General features: G+C 47.4%; 1 protein-coding gene across 1 annotated transcript in view; it reads right to left on the bottom strand.

Annotated features, from left to right (window-relative positions):
- Window positions 1–24,624, bottom strand: part of DNAH1 (dynein axonemal heavy chain 1) — a 3,604,831-nt gene that overhangs the window by 60,294 nt on the left and 3,519,913 nt on the right. Inside the window, exons 76-77 of the mRNA XM_069644003.1 lie at window positions 10,402–10,546; window positions 7,201–7,407 (exon numbers count right to left, since the gene is read on the bottom strand). Of these exons, the coding sequence (XP_069500104.1) occupies window positions 7,201–7,407; window positions 10,402–10,546 (352 nt within the window). The remainder of the gene's footprint in view (window positions 1–7,200; window positions 7,408–10,401; window positions 10,547–24,624) is intronic.

Raw genomic sequence — 24,624 nt, 5'->3', positions numbered from 1 at the left:
CCTTGAGAGATGGGCTAAAGCCCTGAGGTCTAGCCTGATGGCTCGCAACTCTAGTCTGTTGATATGCCACTTGGTTTCTGTTGAGGACCAAAGGCTGCTCACCTGTAAGTCCTCGCAGTGAGCGCCCCAACCCTTCAGTGACACATCCGTGACCACCCGGGTCTGAGGCCAAGGGGCCAGAACGGTTCACTGCCATAAGGTTGTTGCGGTTGTCCCATCAGCCTACGTCGAGGACCACTTGGTTGGACACAGAGAGAATCCATGAGGGCACCCAGATACTGAAACCATTGGTCCCGTAAGAGCCACTGGAGGGATCACATGCTCAGTCTGGCCTCTGGCACTAGAAAAATACAGGAGGCCATGACGCCTAAGAGGCAGAGGAAAGAAGTTGCTGGTGAAGTGGTGTGGTTCGGGAACAAATGTACCATCTGGTCTATGCTTTCGGCTCTCTCTTCGGGTGGGAAAGCCTTCCCTATCCGAGTGTCTAGGACTGCTCCGATGAACTGGACCCTTTGGACTGGTGTCACATGGGACTTCAAGTTCAGGGAGAAGCGCAGCCTGTGCAGTAGCAGACTGGTGTCCTCCATATGAAACAAAACCTGCCCCGCTTACTTCACCCGGATCAGCCAGTCGTCCAGGTAAGGAAATACGTGGACCCTCGGATCTCCTGAGGTGAGCCGCGACTACTGCCATGAGCTTGGTGAAAACCCAAAGGGTAGCACTTTGGACTGATAGTGCTTGTCCCCTATGAGGAACCGTAGGAACTTCCTCTGCTTTTGATGTATAGGCACATGATAATAGGTGTCATGTAGGTCTATCGACACCAGCCAGTCCTGAAGTTTGAGAGAATGGAGAATGTTTCTCAACATCACTATCCTGAACTTGTCTTTCCTCAGGAACTTGTACAAGGCGCTGAGGTCCAGAATGGGATGGAGACCTCCTCCTTTCTTGGGCACCAGAAAATACGAGGAATACCAACCCTACCCTCCCTGTTCGGGAGGTACCTCTTCCACAGCACCCTTTGACAACAGGGTTCTCAGTTCTTCCTGGAGCTCTTGTCCCGGCTGGATTGTGGAGTGGGGGCTGTGTACGGTGGCTTTTGTAAGACGGGCAGGCAATAACCCCACCAAATTATTTGCAGGGCCCAGGCATTGGATGTAATCTCCTGCCACTGGGGCGAATGCCCTGCCAACCATCCACCAACCAGTAAGTCGTGGAGGGGAAAATCAAAACGGCTTTGAGGGTGTGGCCACACCCATGCTTGCTGCCGTCTGTTGGCCTCTAGAAGCTCCTTTGCCCCTTCCGGGACGCGAGAAACACCTCTGCCCCTGCCTGGCTTGCGGGAGCTGTGCTTTTCTGCCATAGGGTATAAAGCGCCTATAGCCTCTGCCACTCAAGGCAAAGCTGAAAGCAGGTTTGGCCGGCTGAACAGCTAGGCCCAGTGACTTAGCGCCAATTTTAGACTCTTACAATTTGTCTAGAAAATCATCTGCCATTTTGTCCAAAGAGCATATCTCCCTCAAATGTCATGTCTAGTAGGCGGTTTTGAACATTAGGGGATAACCCATAGGTTTTCATATTGGATTGCCTCTTCAAAACTACTGCCGACCCCATTGAACAGCCTATGCCGTCTGCAACATCCAGGCCCGTTTGCAATGACTGCTTGGCTACCTCCTTCCCATCCTCCACCAGCTATATAAATCCATACTGCATAGAACCATCAGGGACGTATTCTGCTGCATGTTCGACAGCTTTCCACAAACCTAAAGAATATTTTGCAAATCTGCAAGCTATCTTTGTGGCCTTGAGTGCCATGCTACCAGAAATGAAAACTTCCTTGGCCAAAGCGTCTAACTTCTTTCCCTCCCTATCTTTAGGGTGATTTGACGTGGATGCCACAGGTCTGGTGGATATCGTGGCAGCTTGCACTACAAGCCCTTTCTGGGAAGGGTGTGTGGAGAGGAAAGAAGGTTCCCCTCTTGCTGGCCTGTACTTAGTGAAATTGGCATTCAGCGTTGGAGACGTGCAACGGTGCTGCCATAAGGAGGATAAGAGGTCATCTATGGCTTGATTGAAAGGCATGGTATGGTCAACTGCTGGACCCTCATCTAGGATGTCTGTCAGGTCGTACCCCTGAAGGGGTGTAGTGGACGAATTCAGCCCAAGGGTGTCTACAACCCTCTCTACCAATGCCCTAAACCTAACATGAGCATGAGTGTAGGGTTGGTTTTGCTGCATATCAAGGTCTGGAGACGTGTCTAGACCACTGGCATCTTGTAGCCCTTGGGCCAGTGCCATTAGATCAGCTTAATCGTCTAAATAAATTGACACTACCGGCTCCTGTGTAAATTGGATCGACGTCATCGTGGTCATCGGGCTGGTCGACGCTGAAGATCGACCACATAGAACTGAAAAACCCTGTCCTCGATAGCGGCCGGAAAGAATTGTCAACGGTAGCTAACGCTGAGGGTTTGTCCCCCGATGCAATGGCTTTGGATGCTGGTTGTGCAGGTTTGAATGCTGCCAGTGTGGCCTGTGCTGCCAACGACATCGTTTTTGGCGCTGACTGCTCCGACTGACGATGGTCACCATGGGAGGCACCCTTCTGCTGGCTTTCCGAAGGCGTTTTTTCGTGCCTTTTTTGTTGAGCCTGAAGGATTCGTCAATGGCGATGGTGTTGATTTGGTGGCTAGCGTAAATCTGGGTTGCCGAGCACTACTTTTGCTGTCACGGCATGCTGGTCGGATGAAAGGAAGACCCACGCCGACAGCTGCCTGTTTAAACATGCTAAGCATTTCTTGTTTAAAAATGTCCCACTCTTCGCGAGTGGTGGGTCCCTTCGAGGGCTTATCTCATTCCGAAGACGAGCTCGATTCCCGCTAATGGTGGTGGCGTTGCTTCTTCCGTGAGGAAGTTGAAGAGGAATGGATCCTAGAGTGGGACCATTTCTTTGTTTTCTTTCGATGTCTGTCTTCATCCTTCTTAGTGGTGGGCTCCTCAGTCTCGGCCTCGGAAGACATGGCGAGAGACCAGGCCAGAGATTTAGAGGGCGGTCAGCCCAGAGCCAGTTTCTTGGCTCTCTCACGCAGAGATTTCGGTTGCATTTTCGAGCACAACGCACAGACCTCTGTGTCGTGTGCCAAACCCAAACACCGCAGACAGACGTTGTGGGGGTTGGTTATCGACATTTTGACCTCACAATCAGTGCAGCAATTAAAGCCTGAGACCCGGTGAGTGGACATCGTGTTGAGGTTTTACCAAAAACGAACAATTTTGTGAAGAAAAAACATTGAGTAAACTGGAATCGTATTACCGATGCAGCATGCAAGCGGGCAATAAAAAGTAACTGAAGCATGGGGAGTAGTGATGTGTTATATATACGACGCCTGATGTCACTTCTGGTGCCGCCAATCCAGCACTGAGCAAGGCGGATCGACGATTGAGTTGAAGTTCAGTACGCCCCCTGTCGAAAAGTTTCCGAACAACAGAGCTGGATGATGGATATCTATCAAGTTGAGGAGTCTGCGGGAGAAAAGCAATCCATTGAAATATACTTTTATCATCTAAACCTAACTACTATGCATAGGGCAGGACACGCAAGGAAGTTTGCCAGGTTCCCTTTAAGTGCCCAGTTAAGAGGAGGGTATGGGCTTGGGACAAGCGCTGTGGCTCTAGGTAGTTATTTGCTTTGCTTTAAGTTTAATTTCTTTTGGGGTTCAGTTGGCTTGGACTGTTCTTCTTCTCCTTAACTATGTTGTCAGCCTGCCTAGAAGGCGGAGGAAGGAAGCCACTGGTAGAGTGGCATTGCTTCGGAATAAGTCCACCATCTGTGTCAAGCTCCCTCAGGAGGGAAAGCCTTCCCCACCCGGGTATCTAGGACTACTCTGATGAACTGGAGCCGTTGGACTGGTGTCAAGTGGGACTTCTTTAAGTTTAGGGAGAAGCCCAGCCTGTGCAGCAGCGAGCTGTTGTCCTGTAGATGGGACAAGACCTGCACTATAGACATCCCTCAGATCAGCTAGTCATCCTGATATGGAAATACGTGGACTCGGGATCTCCTGAGGTGAGCCGCAACTATCACCATGAGCTTGGTGAAGACCCTTGGTGCGGAGGTAAAACCAAAGGGAAGCACCTTGAACTGATAGTGCATATCTCCTATGATGAACCATAGGAACTTCCTGTGCTTTCAATTTATTGGCACATGGAAATAGGCGTCCTGTAGGTCTATGGACACCAGCCAGTCCTGAAATTCAAGAGCATGGAGAATCTCTATCAACGTCACCATCCTGAATTTATCTTTCCTCAACAACTTGTTCAAGGCACTGAGGTCCAGAGCGGGACGGATATCTCCTCCTTTCTTGGGTACCAGGAAATACCGGGGATACCAACCCAATCCTGTCTATTCTGGAGGTACCCCTTCCACGGCACCATTCAGCAACAGAGCTCTCAGTTCTTCCTGGAGCTCCTGTCCCGTCCGTCCGGTTGTTTTCTTAGAAAAGGTAGACAATAACCCCATTGGATGAGCTGTAGAGCCCAGGCATCGAAAGTAATTCCCTGCCACTGGAGCAAGTGCTCTATCAACCGTCCTCTAACCGGTGCGCTGTGAGAGGGGAAATCGTAGCAGCTCCGGAGGCTGTGTCACCCCCGCCGCTGACGCTGCCTGTTGACCTCTAGAAGCCCCTCTGCCCCTTCCCGAGTGCGAGAAACACATCTGCCTTTGCCTGGCCAGTGGGAGCTGTGCTCTTCTGCCATAAGGAGCATATCTCCTGTAGCCCCGTGCCCTAGAGGCGAAGCTAAAGGCAGGCTTGGCCGGTTGCACAGCTACGCCTAAGGATTTGGCAATGAGTTTTAATTCCTTGAATTTCTCTAAGCAATTGTCGGCTTTGTGGCCGAAAAGAAGATCGCCCTTGAAGGGCATGTCCAAATGTTTCACTTGGACATTAGGGGAAAACCCAGAGGTTTTTAGGTAGACCTGCCTTCTCAATGTTATGGCTGAAGCCATAGATTGGCCTACACAATCGGCGATGTCCAGGCCTGTTAGCAGCGACTGCTTGGCCACCTCCTTCACATCCTCCACTAGCTGTGGGAAGCCCTTGCGCATCTCACCTTCCAGAACATACTGGGCAGCGTTTTCCACTGCTGTCCATAGGCCGAAGGAGTATTTGGCAAACCTGCTTGCCACATTCGTAGCTTTGAGGGCCATGCTACCTGAGGTGAATGCCTTCTTTGCCAAGGCATCTACTTTTTTTTGCTTCTCTGTCTGGGGGCAGAGTGGATGTAGAAGATGCAAGTCTAGAAGAGACTGTAGCCGCCTGAATGACAAGCCCCTCCGGGGAAGGGTGAGAGGAGAGGTATGAGGCGTCTCCTCTAGCCATCCTGTACTTCCCGGGAACGGTGGAGCTGACGGGAGGAATGGAACATGGGGTTTGCCATGGAGATATCAAGGGATCGGCAATGGCCGGGTTCAGAGACATGTTACGTTCAGTGGCAAGACCTTCCTCTAGTATGACAGTAAGGTCGTACCCCTGCACAGGCACCTCTGTTGAGTGTAGTCCCAGGGTGTCGATAACCCTTTCTACCAGAGCCCTGTATTTAGATACATTGTGAAAGTAGGGCTGGGACTGTTGAAACTCGAGGCCAGGCGAAGTGTCCAGACCACTAGCGTCTTGGAGGCCTTGAGCTAGTTGTAGCAGCCTGTTTTGGTTGTCAAAATAGTCTACCCCTCCTGAACCCGAGAAAATCAGGTCGACATCTTGGTCATCGGCGTCGTGATCGCTGAAGATGCCGGTCATGGTCTCGAAAAATTCGGACCAGTGTTGGGGAGTAAAGACCTTGTCGACAACTGTTGATGTTGATGGGGTTGTCCTTCGGCGCTGGCATGGTGGATGTGTCACGGCAGGTAAAAATGAAATAAACATTCTAAAAATGAAATAAACAAGAACATTAAGTATTACTATTAAAACCTGACAGGATGACGGCATCGACCGAGCTCGAGATGCCGTAGCGTCGACATCCTTGGATGCATGGGAATAATCCGGCTACCACAATATTTCTTTCGAATGATTTAAAATCCTCTCACTCCTGGCGGCTGGTGGGCCCAGCCAATGGCTTACCTTGTTCCGTCGATGACTTGGAGTCCCGTCAATGGCGGTGGTGCCTTTTCTTTTTTTCGGCACAAGGAAGAGTGGCTCCTCGAGTGGGACCTTTTCTTCTTCTGCTGGTCTCTCTCAGGGGTATGCCCTGCAGTTTCGGCCTCAGAAGACCGAACCGTCGACTGCTCCGGAGATTTTGAGGGTGGTCGACCCATCGTGAGTTTAGCAGCTGGGTCGTGAAGGGATTTCAGCTGCATCTTGGGCACGACAGACACCCGTCAGTCCGGTGACCCATGGTGAGGAACCAGAGACACAACTTGTGTGGGTCGGTGAGGGACATATTGGTGCCACAGTCGGAACACTGCTTGAAACCAGACACCCTTGCGACAGACATCTGGTGTTGAGGAATTTGCAAAAAAACAAGATTTATGATGAAAAACATCAAAAGAGTCGAAGTTCTGTGTTCCTAAGCAGCGTGTTAGCGCACGGAAAAAAGGAACTAAAGCTGGGGCATAGTGACGTGGTTCTTATACGATGCCTGACGTGACGTCTGGAGCCGACGCCGAGCAAGATTGATCGATTGTCGACGACCGGGTCGAGGTCCACTACGCCCCCTAGCAAACATTTTCCGAAGCAGCAGAGCAGGAGGACATATCTATCAGATGAGGAATCTGTGTAATACTGAGAGATCCTGGAGTTTGAGGCTATCGGAGGAAACCTGATCTTTTGTTATTTTATCCACCTCCCCCTTCCCCCGGCTTGGTCTGCTCAGTAGTTGTACTTAACAGACTGCTGGGGAACTAAGGGGTCTGGTGGGCTATTCGTCTGCTCCTGCAGGATTTCAGCGTTGGGACCTGAGACAGGTCCTCCAAACAGAATTGAATAGAAATGTTACTACACAGCCATGCAACATGCATATATTGCACCCACATGCATAACCTCTATACAAGGTTGCATTGCACTATACCTCACTACTTAAGATTACTTCACCATTCCCACTGATCCGTCCAGCATTAAGAAAAGCCATGAATTAATACATTAATGAATTGCGGACAGCTTAAGGGCATCTCCAAAAAATACAATAGATGGTGAAAGCTAAGCCTTTTACCTTGAAATCAAATGAAATTGTGTCTATGGAGACCAAAGATCGCCTTGCAAAGTTCTGTAGGGTCCCTGTAAGAAAGGCCTGTGGGAAGAAGAAGCCACTGATCCAGAACACTGGCGGTATACCCTCTGTGATCCAGGTTTGCAGGAACTGAATTCTATGTAGCAGGTCCATGACCCAAGAGGCTAGAGGCTTCAGTGAAGGGTAGGCCTGGAAAGAAACAAAAGTAAGCAATTGTAGGGTTTTAGGCATCTTCTAGAAACAGAATCAGAGGCATCTTTCACCAACACAAAGTCCCATACTTATACATAGCCCCAAGATACACACCTTTGACATGTACACCCTTATGTCTTCAATTGTAACACTATCCCAGACACGTTTCACAAATACAAGCTTTTGAATTTGCTTTACCTTCAATACAAACCTGGGTAAATGTTTATCAATGCCTGATCACAAAAATATTCATCTTTGACTCCAGCTATTCGTCACCGCAAGAAACAGTACCATATTCCTTAACTACACACTACTATAGGCATCCGACACCTACATCAGCCTGAGGCATCCTTCACTTACACACATACACCCTCCTATGCTGTAGTCAATATTAAAGAGCCCTGTGCACTATGAACGTAAACAGGCGTTTTTCAATTGAAAATGTTGTCAGGTCCCATTCCCTGACAAAAGCATCTGCATACAGCCCATGGTATCACACATCTACTGACAGTCCTAAGCTACCTCCAGCTCTCACACACAAACTTTATATCTGTCATAGAACTACAACTCTGGTCTGGGTTGCATGAACAGCAAATGGAGAATCAGCTGACTAAATGCAGAGGCCAATCCCAAATAGTTCCATGACCCCTTTTACTGAAGTGCTAAGGCCGTGTATGTTCATCCTGAATTCCCATAAGAAACCATTGTAGGCTCCACCCACTAGCATGGTTAAGTGACACCTGTGGGGTTTATTTTGTTGTTTTAGAGGGTTGAGATCTCCAGCTAGGCATCTTCAATCTAGCCTCGTCTGCATCTTTATGTGTCTTTCATTTGGCCATATGATCCTAGGGAAACCCAGATGTAGAGGCTTCAGTAAGTGTTTGGGCTACTTCAACGAAAGGCACGTTATTACTTTAGACTCGAGTAATATTTAAGAATGTTTCTTTTTCTCCCCTTCTCTTGTATCGGCAGCAACCATTCTTGAAGTTTGATGATACTGTTCCTCAAAATACCAGCTCACCACTCAGATTACTTTTCATGTGCCAACCTAACTAAAGGGCCAACCCTACATTGCTAGTTATTGAAAGGTATCTCTGACACAATCACTGAACATGTCAACCAGTCGAATGTATCTTCATGATTCTTAGATCCAGCATTTCCAATACATCCCAGAGTTTCTCCCATTGAGCAACTCAATGTTAAAGCTGGTGGTCTTGCTGTCGATTCTGTCATGGGAGCGGAATCCAAGTACTGGGAGCAGAATCCAAGTCTATAAGGACAACACACAATATTCTGCAACACCTATAACCACAAATGTTTTTAGACTCCAGGTTAGTGACTGAATGTAATGTGACTTTAGAGTGGGAATAGTGGCTTGAAAAAGTACAAGGCAACCTAAGAACTTACCACTAACTATAACACAAGGTTGCCTATGACTGAGTGCAACCAATTAACCCCATCGTCACCCTAGTTCTCTAGCTCATGTTGGTACAGATAGCCAGCATGAGCATACTTAGAGAATTACTTAGCTGAGTCCAAGTAAAGGAGGAAGCTCACTATATGAAGAGCTAACCAGTAAGTAGGCAGATTTAGCCTCTTTTCTAGTTGGTTACTAAGTTTTGTTACTGGTTGGTCCACTATAAATCCCATTGATTTGTTTTCCAGGAGTAGTTGCTGCAGCCTTAGTTACTATGGCCCCACTACTGAGGCCCCTCTTACTCCAAGGCAGTGGCTGCCTTTAAATGCAGCACTAAGCTGTATCTGTGGTCAGGAAAAAGCAGCTCCTAGAGACCATGCCAAGTGCAGCACGTCTCCTGTTGGCTGACATTCTCCCATTCTCCTCCACTCTGGACTGATTCTAGAGTGTTCCTCCGCAGTGGCTACAAGACTGTCACTGGCTATCAGGGTCCAATAGTAGGTACATGAACACATATCAGCATTATTTATTTACACACAATTAGGGGTCCTCTTGATAAACAAAGCTCATATTTTCTTGTAACTACATATGCACTAAACATTATGCATTATACACAGACTTAGACACACTGGGCTTCATTACAACAGCATTACAACAGGCCTCCGTTAATTCTTGAAGCTAGCTCCAGGCTCAATAAATACTCAAATAATAATAATTCTAATTACGAAGGTGTGGGTAAAATTAGCAATGCAGTGGCAGTAATTCTGTTACCACCACTTTATCACTGCATTGTCTCATTGCTGAACTACGACTTTGGTGGTAAGGAGGAAGATTTACCTCCAGAGGTTTGGCGGGTTTACCACGGGATAATAACGCTGGCAGTAAATCCGTTAAAATTCCACGTGGAGTCCTATGGACACCAAAAATGGGGACTAACATCAACAGGCTGCCACTTGTAATCCTGTGGTAAATTCGCAGACCGAGTGGCAGTAACGTTAAATGAGTTTGGCAGTAAATAGGCGGATTTACTGCCAAACTCATAATGATGCCCACTGTACCTACACACACCCTCTAACAACCACCACCTACACATAGTCGCAGGTATTTTTTAGTTCAATAAAACGTCAGATATCCTCCATCTAGCTATCTTTCACATGGGCACCTGGCAATCTGAACTCCTCACATACCTTGACATTCACCACCAGAAATGTAAGAAGCTCCCCATCCTTCAATATTCTAAAAAGTATGCACAGTTCTTATAGAACCAAGGGTCATGTTTGTAATTTACGTCCCTCTCCACCAGAAATGATAAATCCCACTCCCGATCTAATTTCAATGTATTTATGTATATTACTTCCATTTTCTGAAATGAATCTCATTGTCATACTGAGAACCAGGTAATACATAATAGCAATCGAAAATAAGAATATTCATAAAGTGCTCACATTGTTTCAATTTCTTTGTGTATTTAATGTTATACTGAGGATCAGGCAATACAACATATCAATTTTACAAAAACGTCCTCGTAAAATTCTCATTTGGAAGGCATACTAATGTATGTACAAAAGGCTTACCTTTCCTTTCCAGAGTTCAGGGACAGCATTGTTATACAGGCTGCCGGACATCAGCTCGAGCTGAGATGACATTACCACCAGACCCTTGAGTGCTTTCTGAAGGTCATTCAGTGTCTGTGTAATTTCTTTTAGCAGTCGGTTGTACCTAAATTAGAGAGAGTAAAAATATTCACGAAGGGTTCAAAACTCCCTTCCTGCCAACCTCAGAGATTAACACTCATACACAACGTTCAGAAAGCTGTGATACCCACGGTCTGAGCATTACATAAATGCAATAAATACAAATAAAATAAATAAATACCATGGGTGAGCTATACCTGATGGGACAGAAAGTACCACAGGTATGGGCAGGTATGTAAAGACAATGGAAAATACGGTCAATAACATTGGCATTCCAAGAAAGTATTGTACAGAGTGTAGATGGTGAAACAGCAGCGTGTGGTTGGGCTTATGAAAAATATGCGATTCAATTGGAAGAAGTTGCTTACATAACATGACAGTCACAGTGTTTACTTTGCACAGGTTGGTCCATTTAAGGACCCTCCCTTTTTCATACATGTTGTGACGAATCCCAAGGTATTGTCACTGCTTCAATGGGGGAAGCCCCTTCCCATGAGGCCAGGGAGGTAAGGCTGCTACCCGGTATGCCCCCCTGGGGCGGTACTCAGCAGGTGGAACTCATGGGGAGGGAAACACTCCATGGGAGCAGTGATGATCCCCTTGGGATAATGCAGTATTCCCCTCCCTCAGTTCTGTCCCTCTTTCCTTTCACCCCACTCAGTACCCTGTGGTCCCCCCACACCTTTCTCTTTCGGTGTAGAGTTGATGAAACCAAGTCCCAGGACAATACTAAGACGAAGAGGAGTTCCACTTAACTTTGTGAGGATCATCAGTTCAGTACTGTGACGAGGAAGAAGGCTGGAGCCGTGAAGAATACCTATGGAAACCAGCATACGCAGTCTAGTTGCTGGAGACTACCTATTGGTCTCCCAAAGTATAAATTAGAAGAAGGACTGTGCCATTGGTCAAACCTGCCCCAGAGGAAACAAGAGCAACGTTTGAATGCCGCAGACTGAGAGACACAGGAAGAAGCTGTAGACCGGGGTGATGGCAGAGAGAAGCCACTGTCTTTAAGGGCTCTGCCAAGAACCAGCAGGTCACAACAAACCAAAGAGAAACCAAGTACACAGAAGACGTGGGACGCCTCCTGGAGGGAAGCAGCGCAGCCCTACCCACTGAAGCAGGTAAGTGGTCCACGGTGGGAGCAGACCAAGAAGGATCAGAAGCTCGCCCAGAGAGGCGGAGAAGCCAGAGCAGGACCCCACACAATAGGAACCCGAAAACAAGGTATGGGTGCTGCCTGGGTCCATGACAGGGACTGGGGACTGAAAGAGGGGAGCCTAAGAAGGGTCGTGGACCTGATGTGAACTAAAGAGGATGATATATAGGTCAAGGACCCTAAGAGAACCATAAAGGCACAGAACTATGCCGCATCAGTAGACACTTGGCAGTAGAGTAAACCAAGTGTCCTGGAAAGCAAATACAAAGTGGTTTGGGACCCAGGTGAACCACTGAGGCAAAGCCAAAGTAAATGGATTGGGGACACGAAAGAAATACCAATAGAAAGTCGATATAGGAGGGTCTGGGCCCCTGGGAGTCTGAGAAAGAGAGAGGTTAAAACAAAGGTATACTGAGATTACACCAACTCTGTTCAGTTGGACATTGAGTGAAATTGGGGTAGAGAACCTACGAAAGCAACACACCAGGGCCTGGGAACCATACAAACTTGGGCAAAGCCCACAAAAGCAAAGCACAAGGGTCAGGGACCCATACAAGAGCGAAGAAACATAGTCAAGGGGCTGAGGTCCAGAGCAAGTCAGAGAGAGCCCGAGAGAATATAAAGTGGTCTGGGATTAACACAGAAGAGAAAGGAGTTGCAAAACAAGTCAGGGAGACCCCGAAACAACCCAGATGGATCTGGGACCCATGTGAAAGCGAAAGAGAAATTTTCTGGAATTCTGAGTTCTATAGACCGGTTTGGCAGGATAGTGCACCAGACTTAGCGCTACAGTTTTGAGTTGGAAGGAGAAACAAGGGGAAGAGACTCCACCCTCGCCTCCCCCCCATGATACAAGGAAAATATGTTTCGTGAGGAAACAATCTAGAGTTAAGTCTGGCAGGATAGTGAACCAGACTTAACACTATGGTTGGGAATTGATACTTGGGAACTGTATTTAAAGAGTCACTCGTGTTTTCACACCACGAACTGAACTTTAAAGCTCTGTATCCAGAAAGAGAGAAGACGCCTTCTGGATCAAGAAGACGCCAAGTTTCTCTTTAGTTTAGTGTAAGGGACGGCAATAGGTTTGGACATAGGACAGTGGACATATTATTTTTACAAGACATCCTGACAGAGTCAGTACATATGGGTTTGGTCCTTGAGTGGAAGGTGCTAGGGCCCTAAAGTAATTAATGAAGCGGGAGGCTGCGTGCTCCAAAACCCACAGACCACCCGTATAGGCCTATAGTGGGTGTCAAACTGTGGAAAGGGAGGAGCTGGGTCATGGAAATCAGTGCTCTGCCCTACTGCCTATCTAAGGGTGGTGTTGTAAGTATTAAATGATAAATTGAGTGCAGTTGTCAAAGAAATACAATTTTTCAAAGAAGTTTTCATTGTCTCAATGGCCAAGTTTCTCAACCGACACATGTTTCAACCGCCACTGGGTCGTCCTCAAGGAAGTTCAATCTGTATTAACCGACCAAATCCCTGTACATATTAAGCATATAAAGATACAATGTGTAGATAATATCAGGTCCTATTTCAAACAGACCAATCAAGTTGTCCAAAAACTGGATAGTATCCAAATCTAATGTATTGTATCTCTTGACTTAAACATCGGTGTTGATAGAAAAAGTATAGTCCTAGATATTTATCCAAAATATCCTGGATTCCTTATGTAAAACAGCGTTTCGCCAAATGCCGTTTTACATAAGGAATCCAGGATATTTTGTTGCTCGGCATGAAATTAGGGATCTAACCTGGAAAGTACACATTATACTTTTTATACAGTATACTTTTTTCTATAAACACTGATGTTTAAGTCAAGAGATACATGACATTAGATTTGGATATTATCCAGTTTTTGGAAGACGTGATTGGTCTGTCCAATGTTGTGGGTGGGAGGAGGCAGGAACTGAGAGAGAATGGCCATAGGGACCAGCATAGCACTTTAATCTCACTTTAATCAAGCCTTACCATCGAACTATGCACTCGAAGTGCCTGCTAGTGTTTGTTGTAAACCTGCTATTGGTGTAACAAAAAGTCTAAACCAGGTCTGCCTTCAGCCACTCGATTTATAAGCACTATGCGTAATTTGAGCTCCCGCCCGTCCTTGGTTGAGCAAAAGTACTCCCTTTCATAATGTTATTACATATTGTGCAATTTAGACAGGGGTACGTTGCCATCAGTACAGGTTGTCATCTATGCATGCAGAGAAACTAACGTTATCCAATTGGATCCACAATGCCAGAAGATGAGATTCTAGAACTGTCAGTGATAGCTGCGAGAGCCTCAGATCCGGATAATTAAGTGAAGATTGCGATGAACCCCTTTCCTAATCCAGATACTGTTACTTTAAAATGATCCGTAATGCAAACCCAAGGAGGTGCAGCCCACAAAAAGGGTAAAGGCTGAGGGGAAGGCCTTCTCAGTAGAGGAAAAGTATGACAGCCTAACGTGTATATGTATATATATTTTATTTGTGTTATGGTTTACAAATGTTAACCTTTACACTATTTCATTCATAGCAACAAACAAAACATCAGTTTAGTAAAACACGGACATATCCATAAACATCTTCAAAGATAATATAATAATTCATTGTAGCAAGCAAGATTTCCCAAAAGAAAACAAATATAGCTGTACTTAAAAACACTGACATTAAAAGTAATACGTCCCTAATAATAATATATTGCAAGTGAGATTTATACAATGATAATCATTCAAAGCTGTTCATGTAGCATTTCAAAAAGCTTAGTTAAACAACTATAAACAGCTAAAAGCGATGAAATGCTTGTGCCTCCCAGCAATCAGGACCACAACGACAAATCCACATGCAAAAAATCAGCATGTATATCGGCATTAAAGTGCAAGTGCCTTACATTGGCACTCGCATGGTAATATAATACTAAGTATTTTAATGTTTCCAGGTCATCTGTTTTCAGGCACAATCTGCAGTAATGTTCTGGTTGTTCTAAATCTATTCTAGGGCCCTTGCAGTCTAAAGTAGGTCATTGGTTCAGTTTGAACCTCAAAGTAATCTGATCATGCATTGCGGCATGAGAATAGATTCATATAACGCGATAACTGCTCTCTTTTCCTTATATGGGCCGCATATTCTTAGTATTTTTTTGTATGTACCGTAACAAATCCGAGGGTATTGTCACTGCTCCCATGGGGGGAGCACCTTCCCATGGGGTCACGGAGGTGAGGCCAATATCCGATATTCCCCCCGAGGGTGGTACTCAGCAGGTGGATCTCATGGGGAGGGAAATCCTTCATGGAACAGGTGATGATGGCCCTGGGAGAAAGCAGTATCCATTTACCCATTTGGTGTCCCCACTCACCTCATTCCCCATGTAAGGTAATATGATTTATTAAGGCGAGAACCACGGCCAAAAGGCGTCTGGGTGCTAGCCAAACAGGTAAGAAAAGGAGCAGAAAAGGGAGACAACCACTGCGAGTCTCAGAACAAAAAGGTCTTGAGTGCTCTACGAAAACGGAGATGACCTGGAATCTCTCATGGAGAAACTGTAAGAGTTCCATAATACTGGAGCAAGGACCGAGAAAGAATGACCACCTGCTCGGGCCTTAGGGGAACGAGGGACTTCAAGCAAATGAGCAAAAGATTATCATAAAGAGCTCACAGGACGATAAAGGGGCAATTTAGATTAAAGAAAAAAAAAGATGGTCCTGTATGGAAAAAAAGCACGATGAGTGATACACAGTGCCTTAAACTTAATCTGACCCTTCACAGGAAGCCAATGAAGTTTGGCTGGCAATAGTGAGGCAGAGGACCGGAAAGGAGCATTGCGCTCCAGGTGCGCAGCAGCATTTTGGAGGATTTGAAGACGGTGGACCAAAAATTCAGGTTGGCCCAAATAAATACTGGTGCAGTAGTCTAAGGTGCCCATGAAGGAAACTGTAACTACCATAGCCCAGAGCTGCTAAGGCACAAAGGAGAGCACTTTTATGAGGAGTCTCATTTTATGAAAACCTGACCTACAAACTGCCGCAATCTGCCCCTATCTAGAGCCCGAGGGCAGCAGTTTAACCCCTAGACACTTAACCAAAAGCTGGAAAAGGAACAAGACCCCAAGAAGGGGAGGGGGGGCGGCTATCATAATCTCTGTTTTATCACTGTTGAGTTTCAACCAATTTTGAGACATCCAACGGTCGATCTCTGCTAAACAGGACTTAAGCTTAGAGGGTGGGTCTGATGCCAGAGCATTCAATGTAAAAATTATTTGAGCGTCATCAGCGTATGCATAAAAGCGTATGCCAAACTACTCAATTAAATTGGCCAATGGACGCAAGTATAAATTAAAAAGCAGAGGGGACAGTGAGGAGCCCTGTGTCACCCTGCATACGATTTGCATAGAATAGACGGCAGGAGGAAACCTGAGAGGGACACAGTCTGCATACGATCCCGCAAAAACGAGGAGAACCAGGCCAAGACTGGACCTGACAGTCCAGCATGCTCCAGACGTTGAAGGAGAATATTGTGGTCAATGGTATCGAAACGCTGCAGATAGGTCAAGGAGAATCAAACCTCCAACCTCCCCACAGTCCTGGGCCAAGGCAATATCATCCAGGATCTTATGACCATGCCTGATTCAGTCCCCCTAAGTGGCCTGAAACCAGACTGGAAAGGATGCAAACTCTCATTGTTCTCCAAAAAACTAGAAAGCTGAGGAGTGACAATGGCTTCCATCAACATCATAGCCGGGAGAAAAGAGACTGGGAGATAGTTGGCATGGGACAGAGGATCCAGTGAAGGCTTCTTCAGTAAAGGAGCAAAAATCGCATGTTTCAAAGGAGCCGGAATAACCCCACTCTCAAAAGAGTGGAGCAGCGCCACAGTAAACAGTGCAATGGAATCTAAGAGCAATGATTGAAGCAGATGCAAAGGAATAGAGTCATACCATAGCATACTACTATATGTTATAGTAAACTTGAGGGTATCCCTGATAAGACTGGGACGAGGAAGAGGGTGACTTATCCAAGCTTGATGTAAATGAATGGAGGATTGAACAAGGAGGTACACGCCCACCGTGGAACCAACATATGGTACAGCTGTCAAGAGGCCGCCCGAATGGTAAAAAGAGAAGAAGGATTCAATGATCCACTGAACCAGCCTTGGAGAAACACGAAGCAAGATACTCATCCCTTGGCAGGGCACCCAAAGGTTGAGAGCCAGGACACAGAGAGTTGCAGTGACCAGAGAGGTCCAGGCAAGGTTGAGCTGGCCGGCGGCAGAAAGGAAAATAGCCAGAGCGGCAGAAGCAGAGCAAGAAGGAAGGCGTGGGCAGCCGGAGACGTGAGGGAGAATCCAGAGCTGTGGAACCGCGAGGAGAAGGAGAATGCAAAGTGCGGCAGTATCATAGAACCTCTGCTCTGCCACTTGAAGAGACCGGAGACCATCCTGAGGATTCCCAAAGGTAGGGAAAGGGTTGGACTCATGGCAAGGGCATTGAGGGAGTTTGAGAAGCTGAAAACCTACCTGAAGAATACAAAGGGATACAATTGGCATTATATTTGATACACACTTTGTGAACCCCGCCAACGCATCCCGGAGAGCACAAGGGAATGTAAGTGGCATTATATTTGATACAAGCTTTGTAAACCCTGCCAACACATCCTGAAGAGCACAAGGGAATGTAAGGAACAAGTTAATTACCAGTAACTCCTGTTATCCAGCATTGGTATCTTTCAAAGATTCACATGCTGTGAATATTCCCAGTCAGGCTGGGAATCCTCAGTAAAATAGAGCAGTTTAAGTTAAACTGAAACGTCAGTCACTTTAGTGCTCTATCGTTGTCATTTTGGGTAATACTGCCCACAGCCAATAGGGAATACTCCCTTAGCTCGTCCTGTCGGCCATCTTCAGATTTGGCAAGTGCACGTGAGTGGCAGTAAGAGCCAAATTACGAGCCATGAGGGTACGGAGGGAGGGTCGCATGTGAATCATTTTAAAAAAAAAATGTTTTCATTGTATTTGGTTCACAAAAAGAAAAGGAATAAAAAAATAAATGTCCATTTCATTAGAACCTTTACAAATGATTTAGCAACTAATAACATTCAACATTCCTAACAAATGGGGAAAATAAACAAAATAAAGATAATTAAAAAAGAGATAAAACCTATTTACACACCTTGATTTCAATAGGGTAAGTTCGTCTCCCCATTTCTTAAACTCAACGTGGTCTAATTACTTCCTTCTCCTTTGATATGTAAATTAATTTTCGAACAATGAAGGATACATTTGACATTCCCATTTTCCCAACATTCCACAAAGGTATTCTCATGATCTGATATTCTTTAATATTGGTCAAGCTACCGCCCAACCCCACAGCCCTTAACCAAGTCATTTCACAACATAGTAAGTTTAACAGGTTCAAATTTCCCAATATTTCAACCACTGTTGCCGTGAGCTGGATTTCTTGGCCTGCAATCATTCTTTCCCAAAGATGCTCCGAGACAAGACCCACCTCCTTATATGTGAATCTTCTTAATTTCGCTAGCCTCAAAGGCCAAGTTCCTTCACACTCCATTAGGATATGACGAAGTGATTGGAGTCTTGGATCAGAGCATACTTTCCATAGTTTGACCGCAAGATCTTCCTGCTTTCTTATTGCCAAGACCTCCCCAGTGGGGAACAAGTTCAATCTCACCCGTAAAAAATTAGATCTTATTCTGGGATCGAGATATTTTACTAAATAACCTGACAAATGGCCTATGTTTTTTTCTGCCGTCAAGAACGCATTGCGCAGCTTAGAGTTTCTCACCAAAGAGATAGTTTTGATCCAGTCTAACCGCTCCAAGTCCCGTTTTACCTTGAGAGGGTTGGTTATCAGAGTTTCAAGATCTACATTTACTCTGTGAATCTATGAAAGATACCAATGCTTGAGAACAGAAGTTACAGGTAAGTAACTTGTTACTTCTGCAGAATTGGATCTTTCCTAGATTAACATGCTGTGAATAGATTACAAAGCAGTACAAAATAACCAATACACAAGGGTGGAGGAGCTTCACGTATCACTTATCACAGGAGACTTACCAATCTTATGTAAACAGGTTTCGTAGAACTGCCTGGCCGACTCGAGACTCCCTGTCAACGCAGTTGAATCTGGTGAATGTGTGCACCAAACTCCAGGTGGCTGCATGGCAGATGTCTGGCAGCGGGATCCTGGAGAGAAATGCAGTGGTCGTGGCCACTTACCTAGTGGAATGCACCCAGGGTTTGCCTGGGAGCAGTCTGCCCGCCTGCTGGTGGCAGAATGAGATGCAGGCCGCAATCCATCTCGCAATTGAAGATTTGGAGAGAGCCTTGCCGGGCCCTGTAGGTCCCAATGCGATAAACAGTTGATTTGTTAAATGAAATGACTTTGTGTGTGGGCCGCATCCAGTGTGTGCAGGGGGCGCTCTGCCGGAGATGCAGGAGAGCCAAAGCACACTGGCAACACCACCTGCTGGTTAAGATGGATGGATGAAGGTACCTTGGGTATGAACTTTGGATTAGTTCGCAATACAGCCTTGTCCTTGTGGAACGTCAAATAAGGCGGTTTTGAAGATAATGCCTGTATCTCTCCCACCAGTCTTGTCGAAGTAATTGACACCAAAAACTCTATCTTCCACGACATGTGTTTGATGGATGCCTGGTGCATGGGCTCTAAAGGGTGTCTCATAAGCCTTGTGAGCAGTATGTTGAGTTCCCAGGCTGATGCGGGCCAGTGGACTGGATGGAATGAACAAAACAGTCCTCATAGGAATTCTTTCACTAGCCGATGAGAGCAGAGGGAAGGCTTTCCCGAGGACCTGCAGTATCTGGAGATTGCGGCCAGGTGCACTTTAATGGAGGAGTGCATCAAACCCGACTCCGCCAGCGACAAGAGGTACGGCAGCAGTTCCTCTGGGTTGATGGTCGGGGGGTGCAGGTGATGTCTTCTGCACCACAACTGGAAATGCTTCCACTTGCTCTTGTAGCATTTTAGAGTGGCGGGCCCTTGCTTTAGCCAACACCTCCTGGCAAGCCTGTGGGAGGGAAAGGGTCCCAAATTCTAGGAATACAGGAGCCAGGCTGTCAGATTGAGAGAGGCCGGGTAGTGGTGCAGAATCGTTCCCTGGTTCCAGGACAGGAGCGACTGGTGCGGGGCAGCCTGATTTAAGCTGTCGCCGAGAGAGCCAGGAGCTCCGAGTACCAATACTGCCTCGGCCACACAGTGGCCATTAATATCAGTATGCACCAAAACTGTTTGAACGTGTGTAGGACTCGCGGGACCAGAGGAATTGGGGGAAAAGCATACAGAATGTTCCCCTCCCATGGGAACACAAAGGCGTTTCCCCCAAACTGTCCGGGTGAGGAAACCGGCTGGCAAAGGTCTTGCAGCGGCTGTTGTCACATGTGGCAAACAGGTTGATCTCTGGGGTGCCCCACTCATGAAACAACAGGCGTAGCTTTTCTTCGTGCAACTCCCATTCATGACAAGAGCACAACTCCCTGCTGAGGGATTCTGCCTCCCTGCTGAGGGATTCTGCCAGAGTGTTGTGGATCCCTGATAGATGGAGGGGAATCAAGAACATGTTCTGTTGCAGTGCCCAATGCCAGAGCGCTTGGGCCTCCCTGGCAAGCAGTGGGGACCTGCCCCCCCCCCTTGCTTGCAGATGTAAAACATGGATGTTGTGTTGTCTGTGTAAATCTGAACCACTTTCCCTCTGAGAAGGGGGGGGAAAGACTTCAGTGCCCAGAATATCGCCCGTAGCTCCAGCAGATTGATGTGCTGGGTCTTCTCCATCTCTGACCCCAAAGACCTGGTGTGCTGGTCCTGGCAGTGGGCTCCCCAGCCCTCCAGGAAAGCGTCTGTAGTGACAGTGATCTGATGGTCTGGGAGCCTGAAGGGGGCACCTTGCAGCAGGCCCTTCCTGAAGGCTGGAGTCAGCATAATGCGGTCCTCCCAGGAGCCTGAAGCTTGTACCCATCTGACATCCAAGTACTCCTGCACTGGTCTCATGTGTAGTCTGCAGTTGGCGACCAGTGGGATGCATGAAGACAACATCCTTAGCAAAGACTTGTAGCTGTAGACTGTGGTCGTCCGGGTTTTGCTGAGGCAATGCACCTTCTGCAGAAGGGCCGTCACTCTCTCATCCGAAGGCCTGGCTCTGCAAGTGCTGGTGTCTAGCAGTCCTCCGAGGTACAGTGCCTGCCGAGATGGGGCCAGCTGCGACTTCAGGAAGTTGATGGAGAATCCAAGTGGTTGAAGACATTGGATAGTGACGGCAGTGTTAGACTCCGCAAGAGAGCAGGAGGGGGCTCTTATTAACCAATCGTCTAAGTATGGGTAGACATGGACTCCTCTCTGTCGCAGGTGAGCCACCACTGCTGCAAGGCAATTGGTGAGCACCCGAGGGGCCGATCTGTGGCCAAAAGGAAGAGCCTTGAGCTGATAGTGCTCTCCTGCCACCACGAAACAAAGGTAGCGCTGGTGTGAAGGGCGAATAGGAATGTGGAAGTATCTTCGAGATCGAGGGATGCTAGGAAACCCCCCTGCTGCAGCTGGGAGAGTACTTGTTGCAGTGTTGCCATGCAAAAGGTTTGAGGTTTCAGAAACTTTTTGAGAGCCCTTAGGTCTAGAATGGGCCTACTACCACCTGGTTTGTTCAGCACACCATTTTTCCCTTACCAGGAAGTAGCGGGAATACACACTGTTCTGTATCTCGTTCGTGTGGACCTTTTCTACAGCGCCCTTCCCTAGCAGAGACTGCACTTCTTGGATCAGGAGGAGCTGCAATCTTTCTGGTCTTCGTACCAGAATAATGTCTGTAGGGTACTTTTACGAACTCCAATGAATGCCCCTGATGGAGGAGGGATAGCACCCATTCATCGGATGTTACTCGAGTCCATTCGTCAATGAAGTTTGATAAAACCACCCCCCACAGGGGTGCTGAAGTGGGGGACCACGACTCTCGGCCGGTCATGCTTGCTTGCCAGTCTGGCCCCTAGGCTGGGAAGAGCCTCAGGGTCATAGGGAACCCTTGTAGGACTAGGTCCACTTCCTGTACTGATCCCCTGATGAATAAGGGCTCATTGTAGGATGAGGACGACTGGTAGATATTGCGGTTATCCCGTATAGCTCTATTATAACACCCTTTTCCTGAATTAAAGGACTGGCGCTTGTGTTGTAATGTGCCCAGTGAGCGGTTGGTTTAGGTGTCAGTCTTTATGGCCTGTAGGGCCTCATCCACCTTTTTCCCAACCAAGGCTGTGCCATCGAAAGGCTTGTCTGTAACCCGGATTGGACATTCGGTTGAAAGTCCGCGGCTTTAAGCCAACCTTGTCGGTGTAGGATCACTCCATTACCCATCTGGCGATAGCCTGTGTCTGTGATGTCGACGTAAACAGCAATGGCATGGTCAGATGCAAGCTCACCCTCATGGAGAATGTCCAGGGCCTGTTGCTTCTTGGCCTCAGGCAAGAATTCCAATAGGGGGCCGAACTTGTACCATAACACGCGATCATAGTGGGCAAGTATGACCATAGCGTTCACTGCCCTGATAATCGTGGCAGCTGTCGTGATGATTCTCTTGCCGAATGAGTCAAGGCATTTCCCCTCCTTGCCTGAGGGCACTGAGCAGGATGAAGGTCGGTTGGCCGATCTCTTCCTGGCCACTGCAGAAACAACAGAGTCTGGGATAGGCTGTGTGCGGAGATAGGCAGCAGCACTCACTGGAGCCCTGTACTTTCTGTCAAAACGATCCTTCTTTGGAGCTGCAGTTGCAGGGCGTGCCATGGCAACCAGGCCGTCCTCCCAGATGTCCTCCAGTAGATGTATTGCCATGATGAACTTCCTGCACTGTTCTCTGCGTTGATATTAAACACTCTCCTTCTTTTGCTCCTCTGGTGCTAAGCCGAACATCGTGGAACCCCTAAAGCGCATGGAAAGCTCTCACTTCATCCAGGTGAGAATCCTTGAGGGGCACCTCATCTGGCTCACCATCTGCAGTGATGAAGTCGTCAATCCCATTTGTATCGGAATGAGTGGGGGACGTGACTTCTTCAGGCTCTGTCTCCGCTGCCTCATGTATTAGCAACTCCGGTACTGACTGCTGTCTTCGTGACTTGGGGGGGTGAGGGAGAGGTGAGGAATCCTGTATCCCTCTCTGGAGGGTCCTGGGGCCTCAGCTGGCATTTGCCTGTTATGTTGGCAACTGGTGGTCTCAAAGGCAGTGCATGCAAGGTTACCACCAATGTTGTCAGTGTTGACAAAAGGTCCAATGATACGTTCCTTTGAGGGCATGGTTGCTGATGCTGGACTGCTGTTGACAGCATAGGATCCCATTGGGGAAAAGGTTGTACAGACTGTACCACCCCTGCTGACGGCAAGGAGTTCAAAGATGGCGCTCTAATGAGGCTTGCTCCCCCCCCCCCGAGGTGGACTCAGTGGCAATGCTCTAGGCGAAGATGATTGCTGTGACACAACAGCTTCCTCCTCTTCTGACGGTAATAGAGTCACCCCCAGGTTTGGAAATACAGTTCTTGGACATTCTGGCCGTGCTTCTGCTGTGCTGGTATCAGAGCCAACAGAACAGAAATTTGACTCGTCAACGCTGCTGTCGACGATGGTATGGTTGACGAAGCACTCGTGGTTGTAGTCGTCGAGGTTGAGGTTGATGATGGTGTTATCGTTGTAGTCATCGAAGTTGAAGTTCATGACGATTTTGTCATCTTGTTCGATGACAGTGCTGGTGTCGACAGTTTCGTAGACGACGAAGTAGATGATTTTGTCACTGAGAATGTTTTTGTCGACGACGATGACAAGTCAGTAGATTTTGCCGGCTTTGCTGATGAGGCAGCTGCGGACGATGACTTTGGTGTGGATGACCTGGTGTGCGACGAAGGCAGCTTTGTAGCTGACTGTGATAAGGTCAGAGAGGAATGCTCACCAGACCTGGAGCTGGACCTTCGAGGTAGATGCTTCCTTGGGTCGATGGAAAGGGCGTAAGTCCTTTTCCCGCCCTGCCTCTCCTTGGGTACCGACCTTTGTGGAAGGCCAGTCCTTGTGAGACGACCTGGAGCCATCGCCTGAGGTTTCCTTCTGCCTTTTCTCGCTTATGGGCTGGTCGTCGTGCAATCTGTACCTCTCAGTTGAGGTGATTCGCTGGGCCGTCCTGACCTGCCTTAACAAGGCATGACTTCGTACTGAAGCCGAGTCAGAGGCCTCGCCAGCGTCTTCCAGCCAAGCAACAGGACAGCAGTGACGTTCCTTCAGCGTCTTCGACAAGAAAGACCAACAAATGTCGCAGTCCTTGATGACATGTTGCGGGAGAAGGGCAATAGAGGCATTCCTTGTGGTGATCCTCCACATAAATGTTCTTCAGCCCACACCGGGCACACCCCTGAACAGGCACTTTTTCTCATGGATTCCGCCATGAGGTAGGCCCAACTGCATAGTTGACTCGTCTTCGATGTTAACCGGCAGCAGGAACATTTGACGGAGGTCTCGTTGGTACCCTGTTGCCGGTTGTCAAACGACATTGAAGAAAAAACCACTTTCTCGTTGAAATACCAAAATTATGTTTTATAATTCAAAGACAATTGTTGAAGAAGATTTTTGAGGACTCCCAACAATAACGTGCGGTAAGAAATCTGAATGTGGCTGACGGGGGAGGAGCTTAGGGAGTATTCTCTATTGGCTGTGGGTAGTATGATCCAAAACGACGATGATAGAGCACTAAAGTGACCGAAGTTTCAGTTTAATTTAAACTGCTCTATTTTACTGAGGATTCCCAGCCTGATAACGGGGAATATTCACAGCATGCACATCTATGAAAGATCCAATGCTGGAGAAGTGGCATTATATTTTAAACAAACTTTGTAAACAATGTAAATACATCCCAGAAAGCACAGGGCGATGAAATCAGGATTTCACAAATGACAAGAACGTTGT

The sequence above is a fragment of the Ambystoma mexicanum genome, chromosome 2p (genome assembly GCF_040938575.1).
Source record: "Ambystoma mexicanum isolate Mex_15411 chromosome 2p, UKY_AmexF1_1, whole genome shotgun sequence".
Lineage (NCBI taxonomy): Eukaryota > Metazoa > Chordata > Amphibia > Caudata > Ambystomatidae > Ambystoma > Ambystoma mexicanum.
Note: the sequence above shows the minus strand (reverse complement) of the source record. Positions and strands in the feature narration are given on the sequence as shown.